General features: G+C 34.5%; 2 protein-coding genes across 13 annotated transcripts in view; both read left to right on the top strand.

Annotated features, from left to right (window-relative positions):
* jakmip3 (Janus kinase and microtubule interacting protein 3) overlaps positions 1-21,202 on the top strand; it is a 54,079-nt gene extending 32,877 nt beyond the window's left edge. For 3 of the 12 annotated variants that reach the window (XM_048170137.1, XM_048170135.1, XM_048170145.1), the window contains 20 exons: positions 5,581-5,700; positions 6,591-6,737; positions 8,034-8,165; positions 8,314-8,349; positions 10,398-10,469; positions 11,323-11,439; positions 11,517-11,645; positions 11,960-12,043; positions 13,029-13,091; positions 14,532-14,630; positions 14,850-14,948; positions 15,709-15,768; positions 15,881-15,946; positions 16,065-16,133; positions 17,466-17,543; positions 17,718-17,924; positions 18,232-18,297; positions 18,486-18,551; positions 20,672-20,803; positions 20,937-21,202. In XM_048170137.1, the coding sequence (XP_048026094.1) occupies positions 5,581-5,700; positions 6,591-6,737; positions 8,034-8,165; positions 8,314-8,349; positions 10,398-10,469; positions 11,323-11,439; positions 11,517-11,645; positions 11,960-12,043; positions 13,029-13,091; positions 14,532-14,630; positions 14,850-14,948; positions 15,709-15,768; positions 15,881-15,946; positions 16,065-16,133; positions 17,466-17,543; positions 17,718-17,924; positions 18,232-18,297; positions 18,486-18,551; positions 20,672-20,803; positions 20,937-21,056 (1,962 nt within the window). In that variant the 3' untranslated portion in view covers positions 21,057-21,202. Of the gene's footprint in view, positions 1-5,580; positions 5,701-6,590; positions 6,738-8,033; positions 8,166-8,313; positions 8,350-10,397; positions 10,470-11,322; positions 11,440-11,516; positions 11,646-11,959; positions 12,044-13,028; positions 13,092-14,531; positions 14,631-14,849; positions 14,949-15,708; positions 15,769-15,880; positions 15,947-16,064; positions 16,134-17,465; positions 17,544-17,717; positions 17,925-18,231; positions 18,298-18,454; positions 18,552-20,671; positions 20,804-20,936 lie in introns of those variants that run through there. The other 9 variants (XM_048170139.1, XM_048170141.1, XM_048170147.1 and 6 more) reach the window with 7 other exon arrangements.
* A 2,521-nt stretch (positions 21,203-23,723) lies between these two features.
* The window catches only part of dpysl4 (dihydropyrimidinase like 4), a 20,460-nt gene continuing 19,183 nt past the window's right edge, over positions 23,724-25,000 (top strand). The window contains exon 1 of the mRNA XM_048171161.1: positions 23,724-24,664. The gene's annotated coding sequence lies outside the window, so the exon portion shown is untranslated. The remainder of the gene's footprint in view (positions 24,665-25,000) is intronic.

Below are 25,000 nucleotides of genomic sequence, written 5' to 3'. Positions count from 1 at the left end.
GCTTGCTGCGCTTCTGCTCTTTCTGTGATCACCTGCTCAGATCAGTTTTCCTCAACCCAGATCTGCCATATAAATATATATCCCATTCATATTCTCCATAGAGAAACATGCGTGATAACATGTACTTTTTTAAGATAGACTTAACATGAGCTCCAAAGTTATTAAATGATGATTTATGCTTCTTTAAATACCAAAAGTAGTTCATGTTCGTTTTTAAAAAGCCAATTTCCTTGTGAAAAATTTTACTTATGAATCTGTATGTTTGGTTATTATGCAATACACTTTATAGTCAGAAAGGTTTATATTGTAGTCTTTTTGTGTTTATTTCATGAGATCATAGTAGTTCATTCTCTTATAGAAGTTGTTAAACCTTGGAAAGAAATTAATTTTATTCATCATAGATAAGTTAAATAGATCTAAAGAATCCTGGAAAAAAGGAAGCATGTTTTCCAAAAAAAATATTAATCAGCACAACTGTTTTCAACATTGTTAATAATCAGAAAATCAGCATATTAGAATGATTTCTGAAGGGTCATGTGACTGAAGACTGGAGTAATGATGCTGAAAATTCAACTTTGCATCATAGAAATAAATTACATTTTACAATATATTAAAATGGAAAACAGTTATTTTATATTGTAATAATATATCACAATATTACTATTTTTTACATTTTTTTTTTTTTTTTTTTTCAAATAAATGCAGCCTTGCTCAGAGACCTCTTTCAAAAACATAAAAAAATCTTACTGACCCTAAACTTCAACTGTAGCTTCAGTTAAAGTTTATAATATTGTAATTTGTTTGGTTAATGGTTTATATCCATTTTTAAATGCCTGTGGAGAAAATCAATGGGAAAATACTTGCGGAAACAAAACCGATGTAAAAAGTAATCAGTGACTGTTGCACTTTTTTGTTTCACTGTTTATTAATGATGGTGCTATTCAGCATCAGTCCTTGAAGATCCTATAAAAGAGCAAGAACATTCATGTACATGATCATCAAAAGGGTCATTAATGTACCTTTGCTATTAACTTTATCATCATTGACAAGTTGGAATTGAAAAGAAAATTCTGCGAGGAGGTTCTCAAGGATTTTAACAGGTCTGGGTTTGAGGAAGATATTGCTGGTCCAGTTTATAAAGACAGCTGATTGTTTGAGGAAAGACACAGAGCTTTCCCTGGATACTCACACTTTACAGCATGACTTTATTGTCCTATTCTTTCCTACATCGCACATTACAGCATTAAGATTATAATTACACCTCTTATCACCTGCACAAACTTATAAATAGACATTAGGGACAGATTTTCATTAAAGGATTAGTTCACTTTCAAATGAACATTAGCCCAAGCTTTACTCACCCTCAAGCCATCCTATATGACTTTCTTCTTTCTGAGATATATTAATAAATATCCTGACGTATCCGAGCTTTATCCGAGAGTGGCAACGAGTAGAGCTGAAGAAAGTGCTTCCATCCACATCCATCCATTATAAACAAGTACTCCACACAGCTCCGGGGCTTAATAAAGGCCTTCTGAAGCGAAGCGATGCATTTTTTTTGCATCCAAAAATATCCATATTTAACAAGTTATAAAGTAAAATATCTAGCTACCGCCAGACCACCTTCCGTATTCAACGTACGCAGAAAGTGTACAACTCTAGCTGTTCAAAAATCGTACGCTACGTCCTACACCTTCCCTATTCAACTTATGGAAAAAGCTTAACTGACACGACGCCAGTTTACACTTTCTTCGTAACTTGAATACGGAAGGTGGTCTGGTGGAAGCTAGATATTTTACCTGTTACCTGATATTTAACTTGTTAAATATGGATATTTTTTTACACAAACGCATCATTTCACTTCAGAAGGCCATTATAAAGCTCGGATGCATCAGTATATTTATTAAAATACCTCCGAGTCATGAGGGTGAGTAAAGTTAATTTTCATTTAATGAACCAATCCTTCAACAGCAGTTGGATCATTCGGTGTCAACTCAACCAGAATGGCAATAACCAAAATATTAAATGTCACAGATGTAATTCACTATTTTGTAGAGGGGGTCAAAATGACAATTTTCACCTGAAATTTGGAGCCAATTTACAAGGGTGTAAAAATTACTTTATAACGATAGCAGCATCATTATTTTATTTTTACACAGATATTGGTTAATATTAGTAAAATCTGTTGACTTTAGCAATCTTTGTTTCATTATATGCCAAGAGTGAAAGTTCAAAAATGGCATAAAGCACTTCTTGTGTTTTTTGCCTCAAGTTTGCATGCCTGTAACTCAAGAAGTATTAAAGAGATCTTAATATCCTTTTAGATCCTTTTAGAACTTTCCTTTTGGTATCTTCATTTTAAAGGCCCTCAATGGTTCAATCCCACACATATGGAGATGTTAATGTGGCTCCCTGAGTAAATTGTACACATTTTCAAATGCTTGTCAGTTTGCGTAGAGCTGAAGAATAATATCTGACGAACAAATAATGTTGAAACTAGAAATGTATTTTGTGTTTTTCTATCAACTCAAATGCATAGAACATAGCTGCCATAAATATTCCTTTTCCAAAGTTTGCATACCTGTAACTCAAAAAGTATTCAAGATATCTTAATATCTTTCTAGATTCTCATTCTTAATAAACTGAAATCTTAATTTTCAAACCCTATGTAGTTCAGTCCCATAGATATGGGGATCTCAAAGCAGCTCCGTTCAAATTTCAAAGTTCAAAATTTTGAATTTTACCCATCTTCAGTGATCAAAAACCTACGGAAGAGGATTAGGGCCAAGCAATAATAAAAAAATAAAACCATCTCGAGATTAAAGTTGTTCAATTTCGAGAAGAAACTCAATAAATTTCGAAAAAGTCAAGATAAAATGTTGAGAATAAAGTCATTAAATTACGAGAAAAAGATGTTAGATTATGAGAACAAATTCGTAATTTAATAACATTTTTCTCATAATTTAACGACTTTTTTTCTCTGAATTTAACAACATTTTTCTCATAATTTAACAAATTTGTTCACATAATTTAACGACTTTTTTCTCAGAATTGAATGATTTTATTCTCAACATTTTATCTCGACTTTTTTCTCGAAATTTAACAACATTTTTCTCATAATTTAACGACTTTTTTCTCGGAATTTAACAACATTTTTCTCATAATTTAACGAATTTGTTCTCGTAATTTAATGACTTTTTTCTCGTAATTTAATGATTTTATTCTCAACATTTTATCTCGACTTTTTTCTCAAAATTTAACGAGTTTTTTTCTTGTAATTTAATGAGTTTTTTCTCGAAATTTAACAACTTTAATCTCAAGATGGTTTTATTTTTTCATTATTGCTTGGCCCTAATCCTCTTCCGTAAAAACCAAATGTGGTTCACTTTTTTAAACAGCTGATAGTTATTGTGTTAGTGTTTTAATTTGAGCCGGGGAAGTTTCAGAAATTTGGTTGATTTGACAAGGAATGACCCAGTATTTTTTTTAATACAAATACAACAATAGTGTTTCTACTCAATTTACTTCAGGATGATCATCAAAACAACCAAAGTAAACAAAACATTAATTTGGCCATCATCGTGTCTTGATTTATTTTAATATTATGCATCAAACAAACCATTAACAGCAGCATGTGTCTGGAGTTTGGCAGTTTTGGCTTTGTGCTCATTTGTTTTGAGGTTTCTTTGCACACACGATCTAAAACATTTTTTTGCAGTGTCTCCTGCTGCGTCTTGAATAAGGGCCCATTTAATTCTTCATAGATTGTTACTTTCTCTGCAATCTAACAAAGGAACTTTTAACGCTTGTCTTCTTTACAGTGCATTTAAATTGATGCATTTGCAGATGGTATATCCAAAGCGACTTAAGAATTAAAGTATTTGTGTTTCTTGGAAACTGACCATATGACCTTGCCATTGAGTAGCAAATTAGCAGATTGCATAGAAATTGATGCACATGCTTTTTCGTCTTGCTTATCAATGTTGTTGTTTTTTTTTAATATATGTTTTATTCTTGATTTCATGTGGTTTGAATGCTGTATAACAAATTTGTTTCAGCGGAGTGGTGTATCATGATATTAACTATACTGAGAGAAGCAGTGTTAACTTTAAAGCATCTGTGTGCCATTCTCTGTCACCAACAAACAGGTGTATCAAAAATGATGACTTTTTTCCAACAAGAAGGTTGCCCAATGTTCAGTCACATATATAATCATATAAATATACACACATAAAAATAGATGTATCTGTGAGAAAGGCCTCCCATGTGCATTTTCACTGTCAGCAGTGGGTAGACTGCTCTTACTGAATGTGAGAGTGTGATCTTTCCTTACATATCACCTTATCATGGCTGTTAGGAAACTCACTGATGAACACACTCACACACTTTGTATTCACACCTCCGAGGCTTGTTTCCCAGCAGCAGAACATCCATGTCTCTGGCTATATTTGTGCTGCTGTCGGTTTGATATCAGCTTCAGTTGTGGTGGGGCTTCTGCTTTCATTTTCTCTGCAGGAGAAAAGATTGATTTGATCCGTGACCTTTCAGGTTTTTTGTCAGATGTGGCCACACCAGTGTTCTCCTACTTCAGTTTCTACGGTTACCTGACATAATGGAATATTTTCTAAATACAGCACGAAACAGAATTGACAAAAACATATATAGTTAAAATCTGCTAAGGGGTAATTATATGTAACAAATCATGTAAATGCATATGTATAGTCAAAACTGAAAAATTGAACAATGTTCACTAAGTGAAAAACAAATTTGAAAAACAAATGTGCATTATGCATTACGTACATCATCGTCTCTGACAGACAGCATGTTGAAGCCGCTCAAGCTGTCATTTTCACCGCTTTTCTCGAAAAGCAATGACATAGAGCATCCATTATTGTGGGTTTTCCAGGAAGTGCGTGAACTCGCTGGACCTCTGGTTCTCATAAATACTACTGTGTATTGTGCATGTTATTTTTTTGACAGACATCGATGTTGTGATGTTCAAATTATGTGGATTTGAAAACCAATGGATCATAAGTTTTTCTAAGAAAGAAATTAGCCGGCAAGTATTCAATGAAGTCATTGATGAGTGTGTTGATGTTTTTAGTTCTAGTATTCCAGCCGACAGCCAGCCTATGATTTTGACAGACATGAGAACATGTGAGGGGTAGAATATGTTTGATTTTTGGGTCATTATAAAATGCTTTTTGAGTAGTTATACTTATTTTACGGAATGACGTTTATTTCGTGGCTTAAATAAATGACATTACTCAGAGACTGACTTGTTTGGCTTGTCAAAAATGTTACATTCAGCTGTTGCAAATTTGTTGACTTTTGGAAATCAAGTTTATTTTTTACAAGGAAAGGAGTGGTTTTGATGCACAACATTGTTTTTATTGTCTCTTATTACAAAAGTCATTTATTTAAACCCATGAAAATACAGATCCTGTTGTAAATAGTAGAGAAAAATCACTTTTTTGAACTGTCGCTTCATATATATATATGATACATATACAAATTGAAAAAATTATACGAGTGAAAAGTGTTTTTTTTCCAGTTACCTGCAGTTGGTTTGTTTTCCAGATGCAGCAGTTGGATGAGAAGGATGCTCGACGTTTTCAACTGAAAATTGCAGAACTGAGTGCTATTATCCGCAAACTAGAGGACCGTAACGCACTGCTGTCAGAGGAACGCAATGAACTGGTGAGTCTGTGCTAGTGGTAGGGCAAAACATTTTTGTGTGTGTGTATATGTGTATATATATATATATATATATATATATATATATATATATATATATATATATATATATATATATATATATATATACATACACACATTATATACATTTTATATATACATTATATATACATTATTTTATTGTTGTGGTTAAAAAGGGGTATAAATAATTTTAATGTTCTGTTAACAGAACTTTCTTTTTTCAAAATGTCTTTGCATTGTGCACACATGAAGTGTGTGTCTGTGCATATAGTATATGTGTATATCTTCTGTATCATGTTTACTGTAACATCATAGCCTACTAAAGATTGTCTTTGCCTTTCTAAGTGTTATGTGATGGTGTTAATGATCTCAGTAATGGTGGTAAGTATCTGAGCAGTGATGGATGACTTCAGTGTTTCCTCCTCTCAGCTCAGACAGGCTTAAAGATCGATACAGAGAAACAGTGATTTAAACATGGCAGCTGAAACCTTCAGCAAGGGTTCAGACTCAATTTACCACTCAGTACAGTCCTCAAAATTCACATGATGTTCAAGTCCACTGCAATAGTCCAGTTGGCTTCTCTATTTGTCTATACTTCATGTCTTAGACAGTCAAATATATTTTATACAGGTTGTTTTTGGATTGTAGTAAATTTACTGCCGGTCGGCTCTTCAAAGTAGTCTAAATCATTTAGTTTTGCAAAAAATAATAAAACACGTTCTGAAAGTATGAGTTGTGTTTAAAATATGTATTTTCTGAAATCAGTACCAGTACAGCGGCCCCTTTATCTAAGGCAATGATGTCTGAATATTATTTCATGCTTTTGCCACTCCAGCATTTTTGTAACCATTTGTTTATGTCTGTGCACCCAGTTAAAGCGTCTCCGTGAAGCTGAGTGCCAGTATAAGCCGTTACTGGACAAGAACAAGCGTCTCAGCCGCAAAAATGAGGAACTGGCTCATGCATTGAGACGCATGGAGAACAAACTGCACTTCGTCACTCAGGAGAACATTGAAATGGTAATGAAGCAGAAAACAACTGTGAACATAAATGTGTTTGCATAGTATGAGTTCATATTAATTGAGAGAGATATTTATTTTTAAAAATTCATTATTATATCATTAATGTAGGCAACAGAGTGATTAAATGTTTGAAAAAAATATATATATAAAATTGAAATATTACATAGTGAAAATCTAATGGTGACCAGTCAAAGCGTTTAAAAATATTGATGTTGATTGATTTAAAAAAAAGATAAGTGACACATTATGCACTTCTGATCTGAAGTCTATATGTTTTTTTTTTTTTTTTATGGTTTTTAAGTCTCTTATGCTCACCGAGGCTGCATTAGTATTCTAAATTTGAAATATTATTACTGTTTAAAACTGTTTTCTCCTATTTAATATTTTCAAACTGTACTTTATTCCTGTGACGTTAAAGCTGAATCTTCAGCATCATTACACCAGTCTTCAGTGTCACATGATCCTTCAGAAATCATTCTAATATATGCTTAAAAATTATTATTACTATCATTAAACAACTGTTGAAAACATTTGTGCTGGTTAATATTTTATGAAAACCATGATACATTTTTAAGGATACTTTGATTAACCAAAGAAGTTCAAAAGAAAAAAAAAATTGGGGGAAATTTTGTAACATTATAAATGTCTTTATTGTCACTTTCGGTTAGTTTAATTCATCCTTGCTAAATAAAAGTATTCATTTCTTTCAAAAGCAATCTAACTGACAATCTTTCCTGAAGCCATCAGTATTTTGTCTTTAAAAAATGCTTTTCTGCAAATGAACAAGTTGAAATTATTCCTGTTGGAAAATCTAATTATCTTAGAAAATATGCACTTTCCCTGATGGTGATGGGGAGGCCGGCAGAGCCACTTCTGCTGTGGTCAATTTATATTCAACAACCGCTCCACTGTCATTAGACATAATTGGCCATTTCCAGCTTAGACACATTACTATTATTTTGATTTATTCCCTAGACAAAAGAAGCATCCATCTGCCTATTCAACTACATAAACCATGTATGTCTGATCCTGAAGTAGTCTTTTCAGGTGAAGTTCACACCAACCGCATAAAACATTTGCTTTGAATATCTTTATGTAACATGGCCATGTTTTCATGTAAACACATTTATCGCTTGAGCCGTTCAGCATCCAGCAAGCACACAACCTTGTTATTGCTCATGTCTAAATAATCTGATCTTTATGGCAACTCATCAGACATGAGTAATTATCTGTCAGCGGTCTCTGTGCACACATCCGGCCTCTTGATGTGAGAAATGACTTTTTATTTTGCAGCGGGAGAAGGCCGGGACGATACGTCGGCCCAGTTCTCTGAACGATCTGGATCTGAGTCAAGAGGAGAGAGAGATTGAGTTTCTGAGACTACAAGTGCTGGAACAACAGAACATAATCGACGATCTGTCCAGGGTATCAGCATTTCTTCTCACAGGGATGTACAAACGTTTTTTAAAAGCCAACATGAAAAGCCGCAATTAAGAATTATAATGATTGGGGTCAAAATTATACATGCAATCTGTGTCTTACCATTCTGATCAGTCTATTTTAATTTTTCCAGGCGCTGGAAACCGCTGGATATGTGAAGAGTGTGATAGTGAGTCATTTTGCCTCTGGGAAATATTCACACTGTAAAATGCTAAAATATGTTTTTGCATATGAACGCAGGACGTGTTACCTAACAAAACCCAGATGAAGAAATCTGCAGAAATACTGTATCTGTTTTCTCAAAGTGTAAATGAAATTAGCAGCTGAAATGACTGAGCAATGTAGTGTATGTGATGTTCAGTAAGAATCTAAATACAAGTGTCATGAAAGCTAGAATTTTACGGATACAACTGGAAAGCGTTGTGGGAATTTAATGCACATTTTAAGACATAAGTACATTGTAAACTCTAATGCTCCAAATAATTAAGTTGAAGTAGGACAAACTTAAATTAAACAAATTAGCTCAGTCAAATCAACTTTTATAAGTATTTAGCAGTTTCTGAACTGAACTGATATATTTTTAGTAAACTGAACTGTTTAATTGTTTAGAGTTTTATGAACTTATTTCTTTTAATTTAGATGAACTTAAATTTAACTTAAACTGGGCTGGGATTTCTATTTCCCAGAATGTTTTGCTCATGGCACTCCAAAGGATTAAGTTAAATTAAGTGTCATTTAATGTTTTTTGTGCAAAATTAATGATAGGCTGATGGGTATGATAGGCTATCTGAAGTCAATATGTTTTGTTCTTTAACCTTTGTGCGGTCTTCGTTTGGGAAGTACACTCAGGGTCTTCGGGGTCTCCACAGACCCCAGGCAACAAAATGCAATTTTGTAACAAAATACTTGTTTTTTTTTTTTTAAACAAATGTAATTTTATTCTGTTTATTAATGTTTTTACTCCATGTTTGTGCAGTTTTTGGAGGATTTATCCTATTTATTAAATTTATATAAATAAATTTAAAAATATTTTTTTAAATAGGTTTTTGTACAAAAACAGCTTTTTATGTAAAATTCACTTTATAAAAGACCCACATTTCTAAATTTTTATTCATGGGGATAACCTGGATAATTTGACATGGTTTAGTGTAAGAGTTTTGCCCATCTTTTGGAAAATGCAGTTATAAAAGTAAAAAAACTATCATTTTTACCAGTAGACGGCTACAGAGCTCCACTATTTCCTATGTGCTATTTGACTAACTGAAATACATCTTTTCACAAGTTTTTTTTCAGTTGGATTCATATCTAAATATTCTTAAATCACAGTTCTAACAATAAAGCCTACTTTTTGTCAAAGTTTAGTATTTTTTGTAATGAAAAAAGTCAGTTTTTCAATATTGTTACATTATGATGAGACTCCACTTAGAAAATGGACAATATTCATCCTCAAAATCAACATTTTTGGAAAACTTATTTTTTTCAGTACAAAAAAAAATGCTAAACTTTGACAAAAAGTCATTTTTATTGTCTTTTATTGTCATAATTGTGATTTCATAACATTTAGATGTAAATCCAAATGAAAAATACTTGATGTCTTTCCGTCAGTCAAATAGCACATAGGAAATAGTGGAGCTCTGCAGCCGTCTACTGGTAAAAGTGATATTTTATTTTTTTACTTTTAAAACTGCATTTTCCAAAAGGTGGTCAAAAATCTTACACTAAACCATGTCAAATTATCCATGTTATCCCCATGAATGAAAGTTAGAAATGTGGGTCTTTTATAAAGTGAATTTTACATAATAAGCTGTTTTTGTATTAAAAAAAAAATATTTATTTATTTATTTATATAAATTTAAAAGATATGACAAATCCTCCAAAACCTGCACAAATATGAAGTAAAAACATTAATAAACAGAGTAAAATTACATTTTTTTAAAAAACAATTATTTTGTTACAAAATTACATTTTGTTGTCTGGGGTCTGTGGAGACCCCGAAGTGTGAGTGTGACCCTTTTTTTTACACTAACATAAAAACAAGATATCACTCCAATTTTTTTTTTCTTTGTAGATCTAGAAAGTGTTAACAACTGTACAAAGTTTCATGTCATTTGGACAAAGAGAACATTTTTTTAATAGAGCAAACGTCGTTTGGGGTCTGTGCAGACCCCAAAGACCCTATAAGGGTTAATTTAATCTTATTTTAATCTTGTTTCTCAGGAGAGAGACATGCTGCTGAGATACAGGAGACAGGACAGCCTGCGGAGAAAGAAGCCCTTCAGAACCTGTAGGGTACGCATACACATGCCATTGTCCAAAACACTTAGATACAAGCATAAAGATGAAAAAACATTAAAAGTGTTGGCAAAAAAAAAAAAAAACAATAAGGGCTGCACTTTTCCATGCATAAAAATCTATTTCCAATCAGTAAAAAAGTAAAATACATTATTTTACATTACCTCATAATTTTGTAATTTATTCTACAGAAAAACAGTAAAAGATTCAATCTTATTTTTGTGTACTATTATTATAAACACTATAATATTATTCTTGGTTATGCATTTATTTTTATAATCATAGTTTGTATAAATTATTTACATTTAAATATTATTATATTTTTTATTTGTTTACATTTAAGTTATTTTTGATAATGATGTACTTTTAATTATGCATTATTAATGCATATTTGAATTAATGCAAACTTAAAATATCATTTTATGTTTTATTGACTGATTGTAATCATTTAATTATGCATTGATTATGCACTTATTTTATATTAATATATATTTTAATAAAATGTATTTTATGCACAATGATGTCATTTTATTGATTGAACACCACTGCATTGATTAAGGCTTGTGATGTTTGATTTATCTCTCTTTTAAAATAAATTAATAAGCAAAAATTAACAAACGTTAAGTCTGACATTTTTTGGGTGGGAGTACAGAAAATATTTATTCAGATTTTTTTTTTTGTATAAAGAATATGACTGTGTGTGTGTGTGTGTGTGTGTGTGTGTGTGTGTGCGCATATGTGTATATATATAATATATTGTTGTTGTTTTTTTTTGTTTGTTTCTGTATATTTAAACTTTGAGTCAAAAAGATTTGTAAAACAAAAATCCTCTCTCGTTCTCTCTCCGTAGCCGGTGGTGGAGACATTTTTTGGCTATGATGAGGAAGGCTCTATAGACTCGGACGGCTCCTCCATTTCCTACCACACAGACCGAACGCCCTGCACACCAGACGATGACCTTGAAGAGGTGCGTGTGTGTTCGGTGTATTTGTGTGTATGTGTCTGTAAACTATACCCGCAATCTTGTCATCTTCCTGTGCTTAGGGAATGCTAAAGGAGGAGACAGAGCTGCGATTCCGTCAGCTGACGATGGAGTATCAGGCTCTTCAGCGTGCTTACGCTCTCCTGCAGGAGCAGGTGGGAGGAACGTTTGATGCAGAGAAAGAGGTCAAGGTAAATCATTTAAACATCTCAGCCATAAAATATGTATATATTCACTCTCTTAACAAGAGCATCTCAGCTCTTAGAAGATGGTTAAATAGTTCATCATATGAATATGATTCTTTTTGCAGTATTACATAATGTCATAACAAAGCATGATGCAATATAGTGTCAAGCTTTAAAAGCTATTTTGACCCACGATGAGCGACAGTCACTAGGCCAAATATGCACAAAAAAAAACTATTTATGACAATGACCGATTCAATCTTACCTTACAGTCGATCTTACCTTCACATCATGTCTCTGTTTTTTGCTTTCTGTTTTAGACTCGAGAGCAGCTTCAGTCCGAACTGATTCGGTACCAGACCAGAATAGCAGATCTGGAGTGTGTTCTGAGTCATCAGGGACAGGTAAAACACCAGCACTACCAACTGAATCCATGTTATTACTCCAACATGCCATTTAGCACAGTTGTATTTGTACAGTTCCACTCATAGACTGTAAAAAAAAAGTTGGACGACGCAACTCCACTCCACTACAGTCTGCGCAGTAGTGATCCTGAGGTGGAATCATGGTACAAATTTCCCGCCCATACTATTGCTCCCATAGACTCAATCGCAAGCACAGCTGTCAATCATCAAACAACTAACTAAAACCAAACTTATAGGAAAAAATGAACACTTGAACATACATCAATGTGATAAGAACTACCTAAAATGACAGAAACCATCTTCAGTGTAATTGGATTTTTTTGGTTTATTGGTTTGCTTGCATCCCATCTGATTACATGGAGAGAGTGGGGTTTATGACCTATACTGCAGCCAGCCACTAGGGGGCGATCAAAATGTTTTGGCTTCACTTTTCAGGATGTGTGCAGCACACTTGGTTCTTCTAAAGATTGTGATATAACAGTTTAAACGCTTGTTGGAGACGATCCCGTTTGGCTGCATATGGAAACATAGTAGTTACATCAAAGAATATAATACAAAACTTTTGCTGTGCAACTTTTGGTGTTTCTATCAGAGATGATAAATATGTCTTCGGTGACCTTCCAGCAGTCTTTGACAGTTTAATTGCTTAGATTTTTTATATTTTTTTCCACCTGAGGGCCTCTTATAATGTAAGTCAAAGGGTTTTGTGGCAACACACACACATATGATGGCAACCTAAAAGTATTCCCTAAGTGTAGAGAATGTGAAAGCTGATTAGAGAGCTGCTGGTCATACATCAGTCTGGGCTGTGAGCATTACACGCTTGGCTGAAATTGCTCTGGGATCAGAGATGCCACTGAAGGAGAATGATTCTGGGAGAGAGTTTGAGATGATTTTACACGATAAGATCTGCTAACATCAGTTTAATCAAATAATTTGCATTCAAATTGTGTGTGTTTTTCAGGACATGAAGTGGATTGAGGAGAAACAGGCTTTGTACAAACGCAACCAAGAGCTTGTAGAAAAGGTGGGTGCAGTTTTTGTTCGTCAGGCCAAAGAAAGATGAACATCACAAGCAGAGCATGTTTTCAATTGACTGTTCGCAAAGACCCGCCCCCTTTAGTTACAGTTGCTATGTCTGACAAGCCATGCCACACATCATGTTCTCATGCATTGAAAAATATGTCACGGAGCAAAGAGGACACTGACAAAGTGTCGAAATACAAGACAGAGCAGGTTACTTTTGATATGAAACTAAGTCCTAAATTTCTATTTTTTTTTTTTATTTTTAAAGAAATGCAAACAATAAATACCGTTTTGTGGCTGTAGCGCCTCGTGAACCGATCATCTCTTCCTACTAGTTAATTTATAGCATCAAATAAACATGAATGAACATCAGAAGGAATGTTGTTTCAATCACGGAAAGACGTCAGTACACACCATTTAAGTCCACTGACGTTAATCTACTATCCTCCCTGACTGCTTTGTTGGACAAAACGGTGGATTTTGTGTTGTGATTACCTGTTAGATCACCTGTCAATCAAACTCCCAGCGAAGAGTCAATTGCAGTAAATCTCACTGGTCATTTGTTTAAAATGTTTCTATTAATAACACTGTTTAAAAGGACAGTTCACCCAAAAATGAAAATTTTATTTACTCACACTCATGTCATTCTAATCAATTACCAAAAAAAATAACTGTTTGGTTACCAACATTCTTCAAAATATCTTCTTTTGTGTTCCATAGAAGAAAGAAATCCATACAAGGTTCTGCACAGGCTGATAGGTCCTTAACACAATCTGCTTGCAATCACATCGTTCTCTGTAGGGAAGCTGATTGGTTCCCACTATATCAGTAGCCAATGAGCTCACTGCTCAACTTTCAAATACTTGGTCAGTGTTTGTTATAGCAGTTTGCAGCGCACTTTCAGAAACCTTCCACCTCCCCCAGCTCCACCTGTATAGATCTGCTACGTTTATTCATGTATATTGTACAGCAGCAGAATGTCTTACTTTCTCACAGCAGTGTGTTTGTGTATTGGCAATTGCAAGTCTCATACTTGTTCTGCAGCAACAATAACAGCAGCAGCGTAGAAGATCTATTCCACCAAGATCAAACATATTAACATTGTCATATCCAGTACCAAACACTCCATGAGCTGTCAGTTTGGGAACGACATGAGGGTGAATACATTTTTGTGTGGACTATCCCTTTACGTTTTTAAAGTTTGACCTGTATGACTTTGGAAAACTTGGTTTAAAGACAAAAAACTGCTTCTTTGTTCAAGTTTCAAAGCCAAACATCCACTGAATTATAGGAATGACCCAAAAATGACCCTCTTTCAGTAGTTCAATAGTGGTGTTAATTAATTTCTTGAAGCCGCTTTCAGGCTGTGAATGCAGCTCATTTCTTATCTCTCACAGTTTTTCTGCTTTTTTAACCAACATTGTATGTTTTTGGTTCCCAGATTAAAAATATGGAGATGGATGAGACACGACTGAAAAATGAAATTCAGGATGCAAAAGACCAAAACGAACTCTTGGAGTTCAGAATTCTTGAGCTTGAAGTGAGTCTGGCTGAAGATCTTTCTACTCCAAAATCTGTCATGGGTATTTCAGACACAGATTTAACAGACTGTATTACAAAAACTTTCTTAAATCTTGAATTAAGATTTGAAAATGTTCTATTTTCTAATTAAAATGACTATGGTTGTCATAGGATTCTGAGTTACAGAACCGTAGATCATGTGTGAGAATAATAATGATGCTCTTTTTTTTCTCTCCAGGAAAGAGAGAGAAGATCTCCAGCCATAAACTTCCAGAACATTCATTTTGCCGAGGGCATGAGTCCCCTACAGATCTACTGTGAGGCCGAAGGTGTTACTGTGAGTTACCCTGAACAATATGCCTCATGTCTCTATGGAGAGACTGGGGCTAGTTGTCACATCGGAGTAACTACTGTAAAAGGTTTTAATAATTAATGATCAGGTTGGGGCAAGTTGTCACAATGGAGGAAGATTTGAAGTTGTTTTTAATACAATAACAACAATATTTATACATTCATACATTTTTTTGTTCATTAAATATTGTAACCTTATTAAAGTATTACTTTTTCATAATTTTTACTCATTAAACCCTTTAAAAAAAAAAAAAAAAAAAAAAAAAAAATATATATATATATATATATATATATATATATATACTATACTTCATAGAACACAGATACACAACACAATGCAGATATGTTGTGCCTTTTTACTTCATAGAGTATTATATATTTCAGGAAAAAATATATATATATTTTTAGATAAACAATAGGTTCCCACTGTGAAAACTAACCCCATATAGTGTGACACTATTATGATATCATGATACTCTTTAAGTTAACAATTATCTGGAAAAACCCGACACAGATAACAACATTTGTCTAGGTTTTAATTCTTTTTAAGGTTATTGTTGATGTTTATAGCACATATCAGCTGAGAAATCATTTCGCACAGTTTTCAGTTTAGTTTTCAGGTGGAACTGATATCAGACCAAACACCTAACAGACTATCGGTGATCCAGATCAGATCTAATCTGCTGATGTCTGGTGGAGGAATCATTGCTTAATATCTCTCAATTAAAGTCTTTCTCACACTACAGGATATTGCGATCACAGAGCTGATGAAGAAGCTCGATATTCTGGGGGATAACGCCGTAAGTGTATGTTGATTTCATATGTAAATGTGCGTGTTTACACATGCCTGGGTGTGTCTGGACTACATGCACATTTCTGTCACTGATGTCTCGTCTTTTCATTGGATGACGCGCACAGAATCTGACCAATGAGGAGCAGGTGGTGGTTATTCATGCCAGAACGGTATTAACTTTAGCAGAGAAGGTATGATCCGTATGTTTTCTTCAAAATTATTTCATTTCTTGTGAATTTCTTGCATGCTGTTTTACTGATCATTTCATGAATGCCAGTGTTTGTCTTCTGACATCTCTGTTGTGTCCAGTGGTTAGAGCAAATCGAAGTCACCAAATCAGCGTTACAGCAGAAAATGTTGGACATTGAAAGTGAAAAGGTAAGTGCATCCAAATTCATTATAAACTTTTAATTTACATAAGTTCCTCTTATTTCACCCCAAAATAAAATAAAAAATTGTAACTGTAGTTTAGAGTTCAATTCTCACTTTTAAACAGTTGCTTATTAGGATATTGATGGTTAATTAGTACTTATAAAGCACATATCAATGCTTTATTCTTCATGACCATATTCTACATCTCTTAATCCAACCAATACATAACATAACAACTACCTTACTTACTATTAATAAGCAGTAATTATGAGTTTGAGGCAAAAGTCATAATTAATAGTTAGTTAATAGTGAGAAATGGACCCTAATCTAAAGTGTGAGTGGAAATATATATATATATATTATCTATAAATAAATTATAATTTTTATAATTAAGAAAATTAAGCCTATTGTTTTTGTTCACACACATATATATATATATGTATGTAGAATAGCATAAAATATTTTTAAAAGGTTTAATGAGTAAAAAATTATGAAAAAGTAATACTTTAATAAGGTAACAATATTAAATCAACAAAAAATGTAATCAATGTATCGAGAGTAATGTGTGTGTGTGTGTATATATATATATATATATATATATATATATATATATATATATATACACACACACACACACACACACACACACACACACACACACACACACACACATGGTCATATTCTTTATACAAAAAAAATAATCTAAATAAATAGTTTCTGTTAGCCCACCCAAAAAATGTCAGACTTAACGTTTGTTAATTTTTGCTTATTAATTTATTTAAAAAGAGACATAAATCAAACATCACCAGCCTTAATCAATGCAGTGGTGTTCAATCAATAAAATGACATCATTGTGCATAAACTAAATCATTCATATTAATATAAAATAAGTGCATAATCAATGCATAATTAAATGATTACAATCAATCAATAAAACATAAAATGATATTTTAAGTTTGCATTAATTCAAATATGCATTAATAATGCATAATTAAAAGTACATCATTATCAAAAATAACTGAAATGTAAACAAATAAAAAATAGAATAATATTTAAATGTAAATAATCTATACAAACTATGATTATAAAAATAAATGCAATATTTGCAGTAAAGATAATTTAAATCTATCTGTTTTAATGCAAAATATAATTTTTAATGTATTTATAAAATGTATTTTTCAAAATGTATTTCCTCCTGTTTATTTTGGGTGAATATGACCCGGAGTCCCAGACATGTTCTTTATAATCTTCACCAGATTACTCAATAACAGGATAACTTTTGTTAATGCAGCGTTTTATATCGAAATGATTATTTTCTCTTGTCAATTTCCTCCGAAGGACCTCTTTAGCAAACAGAAAGGATATTTAGACGAGGAATTAGACTACAGAAAGCAGTCTTTGGATCAAGCACATAAGGTAAGAACTGTGCATTATGTTTTCGAGATCACACATAGCCAATAATCCATATGGTTTACTTTCCATCACTGCAGAGGAGTGTTAGTCTATTATGAGATGCAGTTCTGTCTTCCTGTGCCCCCTGGTGGTGAATACTGGTCATCTGTGGCCCACACCCCTCTGTGTTTCTCTCAGCGTATCCTCGAGTTGGAGGCGATGCTGTTTGACGCGTTGCAGCGGGAAGAGACGGGTGGTAAGGTGTCCGAGATGCTGACGGAGCAGGACCGTGATTCGCTGCGGGAAGCTGTCGATCAGTGGAAGAGGCAGGTCTTGAGTGAATTACGAGAGCGAGATGCGCAGATACTCAGAGAGAGGATGGAACTGCTGCAACATGCTCAAGCGGTACCTGTCTGTGTACATCCTTAAATTATAAGTGGAAGAGATCATGCTTTATTTCTAAAATAATGTATTGGTATATATGGACTCTGGATAATGTTAAATTTAAATGTGTATATTTGCTCTTTTGACCAGTAAATAAAACCACAGAGAACACCTAGGCTACATAGTAACACCTTAGAAACCATTCACAACACCCTGGCATCATGGCAAGGACTTTTGCATGGGCAAACACCACATTTCTGCAGTAAATATGAAGCTTCAGTATTTAGTGTTGTCTTTTTGTTAGCTACTGATTTTCCTGTCTCAACAGAGGATAAAAGAGCTGGAAGAGTGGATAGAGACACAGAAACGACAGATAAAGGAATTAGAAGAAAAGGTAATCATATAGACCACGCATCTATTATTTTCTTTCAAGGTCAGCACCATCACCTTTTGCAATAATATTTTTGTCTCGGCCTAAATGTAATGTTTATTCTCTCTTCTTTGTTCTGTTGTGTTGTTTTTTTGTCTTTTGTTTTTGTTCCCATGTTCAGTTTTTATTTTTATTTTTATTTTTTTCTTTAGCCTTCATTCTTTGGTCGTAGCTCTTCCAGGCAGCAGGAAATGGTGTCATCAGATCAGTGGACCCTGGTAATGACAGCTTCATACACAACACTAGATAACAGGACTTGTATGCAACAGAATTTATGTTCTGTATTCTGTATGGGCCATTCAGAGTTGAAAAAAATGGTCTTTTTCCACAAATTTTGTATGCATGGAAATTGTATAATATCTAAGGTACACATTTCTAGTAACGGTGCAGTTAATTCTCATATTATATTTTTCCTTTCCCCAAATTTGTCACTACTGAAACACAATAATATATAATTAATTAAGAAGGGTTATATTGACCTATTAAGATTTAGTTTACATCTACATTGTAAATATATTTTTTGCTATTGTATTAAAAAGTTTTTACATGTAAATCAGTAACAATTACAATTTTAACAATATTTCAAGTGTAATTTATGAGATTTGTTGTATTTTGAATCCAATCTTTCTTTGTAAAAGGCAAAAGGTTAATCATACTGATTTCAAAGTTAAGGATTCATTAGTTTGAATAAACATTGAACCAAACACTATAATAACATCTTAGGTGATAATTCAATATACTTTATTTTTGACTAAACATCCCACGTTTCTGTCGTGACTGCATTGATGGATGGATGGATGGATGGATGAATGGATGCATGGATGGATGGATAGAAGATGAATGGAAAGAAGATGGACTGATAGATGGACGGACAGATGGATAGACTGATGGATGGATGGACGGATGGACGGATGGACGGATGGACGGATGGATGGATGGATGGATAGACGGACAGATGGATGGAAGGACTGATGGATGGACAGGGATGGATGGATGGATGCATGGATGGATGGATGGATGGATGGATGATGGATGGATAGAAGATGGACTGATAGATGGACGGACAGATGGATAGACTGATGGATGGATGGACGGACGGATGGACGGATGAATGGATGGATGATGGACAGATGGATAGATTGATGGATGGACTGATGGATGGATGGACTGATTGATGGAGATGATGGACATGGATGGATGGATGGATGGATGGATGGATGGATGGATGGATGGATGGATGGATGGATGGACGGATGGATGGATGATGAATGGACTGGATGGATGGACGGGCGGATGGACGGACGGATGGATGGATGGATGGACAGATGGATGGACTGATGGATGGAGATGATGGACAGATGGATGGACTGGATGGATGAAGATGATGGACTGGATGGATGGATGGATGGATGGATGGATGGATGGATGGACGGATGGATGGATGGATGGATGGACGGATGGATGGACGGATGGATGGACTGGATGGATGGACGGGCGGATGGATGGACGGATGGATGGATGGACGGATGGATGGATGGACAGATGGATGGATGGATGGATGGATGGATGGATGGATGGATGGATGGATGATGGACAGATGGATGGATGCATGGATGGACTGATGGATGGAGATGATGGATGGACGGACGGATGGATGGATAGACTGATGAACGGATGGATGGATGGATGGACTGATGGAAGGACGGATGGATGGATGCATGGATAGATGGACGGATGGATGGATGGACGGACGGACGGACGGATGGATGGATGGATGGATGGACGGATGGAGATGGATGGATGGATGGATGGATGGATGGATGGACAGATGGATGAATGCATGGATGGATGGATGGATGGATGGATGGATGGATGGATGGACTGATGGATGGATGGATGGATGGACTGATGGATGGATGGATGGATGGATGGATGGATGGATGGATGGATGGATGGACGGATGGATGGATGGACAGATGGGATGGATGGATGGATGGATGGACGGATGGATGGATGGATGGATGGATGGATGGATGGATGGACATGGATGATGGATGGATGGATGGATGGATGGATGGATGGATGGATGGATGGATGGATGGATGGACTGATGGATGGATGGATGGATGGATGGATGGATGGATGGACATGGATGGATGGACGGATGGATGGATGATGGATGGATGGATGGATGGATGGATGGATGGATGGATGGATGGATGGATGGACTGATGGATGGATGGATGGATGGATGGACTGATGGACGGATGGATGGATGGACGTACGGATGGATGTCACTAGGTTATGACTGTAAATGTTGTTGTTCTTGATATCACAGGCCTCACTCAAGTGTTCTTCCGATCAGAGCAGGAGTGACACACGTGCCATCAGGGGTCCCAGCGATCTCCTCTGTGCTGATACGAGACTTCAAACTGTTCACATCAACTCTGGAACATGGAAATGGAATATGGTGCTGTCTATCTTGTGGACTTAAATCTATTTTTATCCTCCTGACCTTTTGAACTATGCTTTCTGTGACCTTTTTGCGTGTGGAATTTAAGGACTCTTAAATTGAAACGCTCTCTCCTTTCCCTGCTAAGCAGGTGGTGCTGGAGGCTGCTTCCCTTTGGAAGCCTGATGGAATGAGAGATGTTACGTTAAAAACCCTTCCTCCCACTGTTTACACTCAATCTGCTTTGGTTCCCGGTGGCAAAAGTGTTTGATGTTTGCGTGGTGGCACTAGCCCCCCCTCCTGTGCATTGTTAGAAATGGACCTGAAAGTTTAATCCTGGAATTAAAATTATGTTTGTTTTTTTTAACGTAAAGGAGCAGTGTTTCAAATAAATTTCTCAGAGGAAGACAGAAAAACTTTCGGCATCTTTTTCTGTTCATTGAAAATAAAGTGCAGTGGATTCAGTGGATTCTGAGGTAAATAAGTGCCTGAGAACAGCTTCAAACTCCAGGTAAGCTTGATTTGCACATATACTGTACTTTTGAATATGGTTCACTCACTTTAGGTCCATGTATGTAACTGATTTTCATATATAATGTGCGTGTAAGGATGATTGTAAAGTGCACCAGATACACTTTTTCACATTTGCTTAATTCTAAAAAAGATGCAAATGAGACACTTATTTTATGTCTACGGAGATGCCAGAATGAGAAATTATATAAAAAATATAATTTATTTTGTAACTAGTAGGATTATTATATTATACTATACTTCTGTCAAATACGTGTTGTTAGGCATGATGCAGAGCGGAGTGCCTAAAACCCCCTTAGCTGTTATAAATTCACTGTATACCACGGCTTCACGGGGATTATTGCTTTTATAAAACGGTTACCACACAATACAAATATTAAAGCCAAAAAAATATGTAACAATGCAACTTTCATGAAGTAAAATCATTAAAAGCCTTCCTTCCGCTGGAAAAAATAGTCCCTGACTGTGAACAGCTGCATGTTTTCGGGAATTTTACAATGGCCTCGAACACGGCTCAGAATCAAGGGCCGGAACTATCCGTTTTATAAATAATTTTTAATAAAACTCGGAGGAAATACATTTTGAAAATAGCATGTATTTTTACTGTTTAATAATAATGATAATATATAATCATTATTATGAATAATTAATACACTACCGTTCAAAAGTTTGGGATCGGTAAGATTTTTAATATTTTTAAAAGAAGTTTTGTCTGCTCACCAAGATTACACTTATTTAATTAAAAATACAGTAAAAAACAGTAATATTGTAAAATATTATTACAATTTAAATAACTGTTTTCTATTGGAATACAATATAAAATGTAATTTATTTCTGTGTTGGAAAAGCTGAATTTTCAGCATCATTACTCCATTCTTCAGTGTCACATGATCCTTCAGAAATCATTCTAATATGCTGATTTGCTGCTCAAGAAACATTTATGATTATTATCAGTGTTGAAAACAGTTGTATACTTTTTTTTTCAGGATTCCTTGATGAATAGAAAGTTCAAAAGAACAGCATTTATCTGAAATACAAAGCTTCTGTAGCATTATACACTACCGTTCAAAAGTTTGGGGTCAGTAAGAATTTTTATTTTTATTTTTTTGAGAAGAATTTAAAGAAATTATTTTTTTTTTCAGCAAGGATGCATTAAATCAATCAAAAGTGACAGTAAAGACATTTAAAATGTAACAACAGATTATATTTCAAATAAACGCTATTCGTTTGAACTTTCTATTTATCAAAGAATCCTGAAAAAAATATATATATTGTACACGAATATTTTGTACATCTGTACACAATAAATGTTTATTGAGCAGCAAATCAGCATATTAGAATGATTTCTTAAGGATCATGTGACACTGAAGACTGGAGTAATGATGCTGAAAATTGAGCTTTGCCAATCACAAGAATAAGTTACATTTTCAAATATTTTCAAATAGAAAACAGTTATTTTAAATTGTAATAATATTTCACAATTATTATTGATTTTACTGTATTTTTAATTAAATAAATGCAGCCTTGGTGAGCAGACGAAACTTCTTTGTAAAACATTAAAAATGTTACCGATCCCAAACTTTTGAACAGTAGTGTATATGTAGTTGTATATAGTATTTTTTATCTTTATTGTGTTAATAATAATATGAATACAAATTATAATAATTAAAAAGATAGATAAAGGATGGATGGATGGATGGATAGATAGATAAAATCATATAAATTATATATAATATGTATATATAATAAATATGGTGTCTGAATTGACCGTTCACAAAGACCCGTCCCCTTTATTTACTGTTGCTACGTCCGACAAGCCATGCCGCTCTCACACCACACATGTTCTCACCATAGACTGTAAGGTTCTCATGCAGTGAAAAATATGTTGCGGAGCAAAGACGACACTGACAACGCATCGACAGACAAGACAGAGCAGGTTACTTATGATATTAAACATTAAACTCTTTAATGTGTCGTGACAGATCACTGTAGTGCCTCAGTTCAAGTGGCTCATGAACCGATCATCTCTTCCTACTAGTTCATTTATATCATCAAATAAACACGAATGAACATCAGAAAGGAATGTTGTTTCAATCACGGAAAGATGTCAGTATGCACCATTTTTCAAGTTCAAGTCCACCGAGGTTAATCTTCTAACTCATGACTGCGGATTCAGCATTATGATTGTTCAGATCTCCTGTCAATCAAACTCCTGGTGAAAGGGTGAATTGTCAGGGTTTTTTTGAGAAATATTTTAGTGTCTACACTCTAAAAAATGCTGGGATGTTCAAATATGGACAAACCTAACCATTAAGTTTAATTAAACAATTTAAACCAATGGTTGGGTTTTGTCCATATTTGACCAAACATGGGTTGAAACAACCCAGCATTTTTTAGAGTGTGAAAATGATTACTAATTAAAGCAATAGTGATGTCTACACTTAATCAGCTGAGTTTGGTTACTTTAGAAACTAAACTAATAGACTTTAGAAACTAATTCAGTGTTTTATGAACCTGCCATGTTGCTGAGCTCATATACTTTTCTGTCTGCTGGAATTCAGCTCTGGTGTGGACGAGAGAGATAGTGGTAAAATCTAGGTTTTCCGCCTCAGGCTGGTTCTTCCATCTCACTCTGTTACATCTGCGACTTAAGAAATGCCACTGCCTTACAATCAAAGAGAAACCCAGGAAGCGGAATGCTCCGGAATATGGGCTGTGGCTCACAGATACCCAGGAGTCCTTTGTGTTTTCAGAAATAAGGAAATGAGAAGTAGATGTCTTTTACTTTCATGGCGTTTGAAGCTTCTTAACTAGAAAAGATGCTGGGAAAAAAAAAAAACATTTTTGCTACATGATGTGAATTTAGAAAGAGTTTTTGATATGGAAATAAACAGCACGTTTAGTTTATTCACACATGCACTTCCCTACTAAAACTGGTTTTAAAATCCATGATCGATTGTGTCTGTGACTGTCGATTCATTTATAGTTGTCATAATTGAGATATTAAACAGTATGACAATATTTTTTATGGATCCATTTAGATTCCACATGTGCATGATCATTTCTTCGGTCAGGGTATGAATAGAGATGAATCATGTATCTGTTAGATTAGATGAAATGCAAACCCTCTTTCCTCAGGCTATTTTTAGACTTCAGCTATTGTGCTTTTATATGACCCATTCTGTCTGTGAAGTGTTTTAACGCATTCACTCCCAGAGGCGTTCAGCATATGGGCCAGGATTCCTTGTCCTTCGGGAACATCTTCAACCCTCCAGATGGACTTTCCCAGATCTCTCCGCATGCACAGATGAGACCAGACACACTGTGAACGACATCTGCATGCACTTGGTAGATTTAGCATCTGTCTGTTTAACATGAATTTCAACACATTTTCCTAATGCAACACATGAGCTGATAAATCACTGAAGGAGGATCAGAATAGATAAATAACTCATTAAAACTTACTTTTGAAGCTGTTGCTTTTCATAAAAATAGTTGGTAGAGTATTGTTCATTGTTAATTTATGTTGAACATGCTAGTGACAAGTGTGTCCTGCAGTGTGAACATTTTTCTAATTATATTTTTTTTGTATCACTATACATGCAGTTTTCATGACCTCATGCTAAAATAATCAAAATATGAAAAATATTTGTATCGCAAAACTCCAGGTGATTTTGTCTAGAT

The sequence above is a fragment of the Megalobrama amblycephala genome, linkage group LG20 (assembly GCF_018812025.1).
Source record: "Megalobrama amblycephala isolate DHTTF-2021 linkage group LG20, ASM1881202v1, whole genome shotgun sequence".
Taxonomy (NCBI): Eukaryota; Metazoa; Chordata; class Actinopteri; order Cypriniformes; family Xenocyprididae; genus Megalobrama; species Megalobrama amblycephala.
The sequence above is the reverse complement of the archived record's forward strand: the minus strand, read 5'-3'. Positions and strand labels throughout refer to the sequence as shown.